The following is a 4502-nucleotide window of genomic DNA, read 5'->3' as shown; positions in this document are numbered from 1 at the left end:
TTTTTTTTTGCCGCCGCTGCACCCGCTAACAAATATTGTACACTTGACCTTGATCAAGAGCAGCTGTCCTTTGATTGACTTCCATGCATATCATCTTTATTCAATACATCTCACAGTGAACTTGGGCATGAACTTGAACAGGGACTTGGAGGACTTGGCCAAGTACCTGGTACTTGGCCAAGTCGACCCACCCGACTTGGCCAAGTCCATTGGACTTGGGGTACTTGAGGTACTTGGGATACTTGAGGTACTTGGCCAAGTACCCCAAGTACCTGTACAAGTCCGTGATGTTTTCCTGATGCAGATGTCTGATCACATTCTACACCGGTCATTATAGCCATCCCAATACTCTATACAGAGAGAATCAAGCAGGCTGCCAAAAGGGTAGAGCCTCAAGACAAATTACGACGTGAGCTGATAACAACCGCCCGGAGTTGCTGGGAGGCATCCGAACGCATGCGCTCGCCCGAGTAACTCGAGTTCTCTCGAAATCGAAAACCGAGATACTATTACTATATTTGGGCATGAAATGCCGGTAACTCTAACTCCAACTCTTTGCCGAACAGGCCCTTAGGCACGGAGATTAACCTCGCCATCTATCTTGAACTCGGTATCTTACGCCTACAGCCTCCGACCGGACTTTTGAACAATATATAACCGGGCTGATAGACCCCTGGGCTTTTGAACCGTTAATTAACATGTTAATAACCTGTTAATAAACACCGGGTTCATTATTCCGACTTTCAAACTTTACCCTAAATGACGTACCTATATAGTGCTATGTACGCCCACGATGTGCTCAGCGCCAGCGCTACTCTGCGCACATCGTCTTCCCTCTTCGTAGCATACATAGGGTGATCGACCGTCCCGAGTCAGATGGCTTAATGGTAGGCTGGGTCGTCCTTCATGTAGAGTTGTATACTCACAAGATGACAGACGCGCCATAGCAGCACTCGCAATTGACACGAGTCACACCTGACAAAGGCTAGCTGGCTGCGGCCACGTGCAGATACTCCCCACCGCGGGCATCGACATCATTCATTCTCGCTTTCTTCAACACCATCAAGAGGATTTCTCACGCGGCACCTATGCAGATTCTACGCTTTCCTATCGAGCTCATTCTGCACATTGCAGAGCAGATTCGAAACGAAGACTATTGCTCCATCCTTCTGACCAGCACCTCTCTCAATAAGCTTCTTACTCCCCGCTTATATCACACGATCATGCTAACCGACCGAATTCGAAATCGATGTCGCAGCGGGGCTCAGGTTGAGAACTGTCTCAGGACGCTGAGACTCACGCCGAAACAGTGCGCCTTTGAGCGGGACCTCGCCAAACATGTCCACTCCCTCAAGCTCGAACTCGACTGCTGGATATTCCGGAAAACACCGGCGGGAAGAACGCTATCGCGAGCACGGGCTGTCAACCCGACGGAGATCCAGATACTCTCTTCCTGCTTGTATCGAATGCCCAATCTGGTGCGTTTCAGTGCCTTGCGGCCTTCCATCATCAAACCCGGTACCCTACTTGCGCTTCTCTCGACGGCATCGCAGACACTGGAGAGCATCGAGCTGTATATGCCGACCGTTCAATGGATTGGTAATGACATCGAATCCCTTCCGTTTGCGAACCTTTGTCCGCTGTTACCCCGACTTCACACTGTCCACTTGGTCTTACCAACCCTCGTTTCCCCCAACACGACGGCGTTCATCACCCACCTACTAGGCAGCACTGCCATGCGCCTTGAGACGCTCAAACTCAGCCACCGATCGTCCGACTCCTTCGATACAACCCCGTTCTTCTCGTCAGTACACTTGTGGCCCGTTCTTCGGACTCTTTGTCTTCCCTCTGAAACCAACCTCTCCCGCCTCCCCGCGAGTCCCAGCGTTCGCAAGCTCGAGCTCAACCTCTCGTCCGAGGCGCCCCACTCCCATGCCACAGTGCCTCCCTCCGCGTTCCCCGTTCTGGAAGAGCTGCACTGCAAACACCAAGACCTGCCAGCCTTCTTGCCAAACTACCGCGATATCGTGCGACGCCCCATCCACACAGTCGTGCTCGATGATGCAGGGTACGGCAGGGACGCAGAGTACGGCATGGACGCCAGTCGACATGCCATGAGACATGCACCCGACGACCCAGCGCGCATGTTCGCCGCATTGCGGCGCGTGTTCGCGTCTCTGTCCCACTCCGCCGTCCCCGTGACACACCTCAGTTTTGCCATGAAGCGCTTCGAGTTGCTAGACTTGCCCTCGCTCTTCCTCCCGCATGGCATTCAAGCCCTTGAGACACTCACGATCGTCATAGATGGCGAACAACCCGACGTGCGTATACTGATATCCTCTGTGCCTCGAGCGACTCGTGGGCTCTTGTAACTTGTGTTGATCCACTTCTGATGTCAACAGGCAGGGCACGCAGACCTGCTCGGGCAGGCATTCTTCGCCCACATGCCACGACTCCACACTTTCCTGCTCTGCGAGAAACTCGATATTGAGGACGACTCGTTCAGCGTAGTTGGACTGGAAGAGCATTCCTTGCGCAAGGCGCGGCAGAAAACCTGTCTTGGGACGTTCTCGCAACATTCGGCAGTGCTGAGGCGCGTCATGCTCACACTCGACTGGGAGTGGCGGAAGTCGGAGAGCGGGGAGTGGGAGTCGGTTGACGACGTCTGAATCGGTCCTTGGGCACGGTCTCCTAGACATTCTGACTAGGCAGAGTGGGCGTCGGTGTTTGCAGCAACAACGCATGGACGGTGTCAGGACGACGACCACCTTTCTCAGTGGCTAGCGCGTTGCTTCTTGGGCGGAAATGTAGCATTCCCATCGTCACTACACTACCCTGAACGGGCCGGAAAGTGAGTGCAGCAGCATTGCACGGTTACCATCGCCACTCTCAAGTCTTTGCTTGCGTCCCTCCTCATCGAGCTCCTTTTCAACATTGCGAGCCATCTGTCGGAGGCCGCCAATCTCCATTCGTTGGCCCTAGTCGACTACGGGCCTGGCGCCCCCGGAACACTCCCGGTTCGACAGGGTGAAAAGCGCGTTCATCGGTCGCACCGGCAAACTGGGACCTGACCGGTCTTGGCATCGGTGGACAGTCGGCAGCAGGTAAGTCGCAATCTTCGGACCTGTAAGTTTCTCAGGTAGGTCCAGCTATTGGCCATTGCAGGTAAGTCGCTCTTCTCAAGTCTCCGCGTCTTCCTAGGGCCAGTTGAGTCTTCCCTGCTACTTCTCTGAATGTCTGACTCCGTCCCTTCGAGCTCCCAGAAGTGTCCTCAGCGTCGGTGTGAATGTTTTGCAGGAGTCGCGAGGAGGTTGTGGCGAATAAGAAGTCTGCAGGGCTGCATTCTGCAGCGTGTTGTTAGGCATTATCGCACTGCGTTACGAGTGAAATCCCGCGGTGAGCTAGGATCTAGCACTGGGAAATCGCGCAATTCCCCCTGTTTCGCAGGTGTAAATCTTGCTTTTCCCACCCACGGTCAAACCTGGGTTTATCTCCTGTCCAAGACCACGCCAAATCGACCGTCGAAATCGGTCATTTGAGTGTCCTTTTTCCTCGTCCGAAAAGCCCGGTATAACCGAGGTTTCGGAGTATGTTTCCCGGCTGCCTATCCGGGGTTTTCCACGGCCCTCTGTCTCACAGTGCATGCATGGAGGGTCAAAATCTCGAACACGAGGTCGAGATACGGGAGGAGGGTGTGCCGGATTGGAGTGTTCGGACTTGAGGTCTACAGGGCTTGGGGGAGCGAAGGCTCTAGTATCGACCTTTCAACTATCCAAGAGAGCCTTGGGATGGACACGGGTGGGGTAACCCCTCCTCGAGTCCTCGAATATACCCGACAGAGCGTACCCGTGGACCCCTCGGCAAGGTGAGACTTCGTCACACTGTGGTGGAAGGGCTTTGTGGATCGAGGGGGTTTTTAGCACAACAGATTTTGCTATGATCGGCAATGATACCCAACGGTCACCGCTGTGGGGTCACAAACGAGCGCGACCACTGTATGCTGTCACCAGTACACACTAGATAAATTTGTTGATCCTTATAGTTATAGTGAAACGCAAATTATTTGGCCCAAAAGTTATAGTGGCCCCTCCAAATATTTGAGACAGTTGGAGGGATGCCCCTCCCAGATATTCAAGGCAAACCTCAAATAGTTAGATGTAGGTAGGAGTGAGGGGAGGTCCCCCTCCACCAAATATTTGCCAAATATCTGAGTATTTCCCCCCCTGTGTCCTGAGGCACACAACACGGCACACGTCCACACATCCAAATATTCAGTTGGAAGATATTTGGCCGCTAACAAATATCTGAGACACTGCTTCTACCGGCGACAAATATCTATGCTCCTCCAGAAATTTGCACAGCTATCTCATACTATTTGTGAAGCTCGAGTGATACAAGAGGTAATGTATGCTATTTCTTGTGTCGTACTCGACATTGTAGGGTTTCAGGGACGTCCGCATCTGCTCCGAAACAGGACGCGCCCTCGCCCACTTCACAGGTGT

General features: G+C 53.3%; 1 protein-coding gene across 1 annotated transcript; it reads left to right on the top strand.

The window, feature by feature from the left end:
* Positions 1–1466: 1466 nt before the first annotated feature.
* On the top strand, positions 1467–2669 carry DICSQDRAFT_171074 (uncharacterized protein; the record flags this gene model as incomplete). The annotated part of the gene is made up of 2 exons (XM_007366712.1): positions 1467–2321; positions 2403–2669. The coding sequence occupies 2 exons, from the start codon at positions 1467–1469 to the stop codon at positions 2667–2669; spliced, it is 1122 nt and encodes a 373-aa protein (XP_007366774.1).
* Between the last annotated feature and the right edge of the window lie 1833 nt (positions 2670–4502).

This window comes from Dichomitus squalens (genome assembly GCF_000275845.1).
Source record: "Dichomitus squalens LYAD-421 SS1 unplaced genomic scaffold DICSQscaffold_20, whole genome shotgun sequence".
Classification (NCBI taxonomy): domain Eukaryota; kingdom Fungi; phylum Basidiomycota; class Agaricomycetes; order Polyporales; family Polyporaceae; genus Dichomitus; species Dichomitus squalens.
Note: the sequence above shows the minus strand (reverse complement) of the source record. Positions and strands in the feature narration are given on the sequence as shown.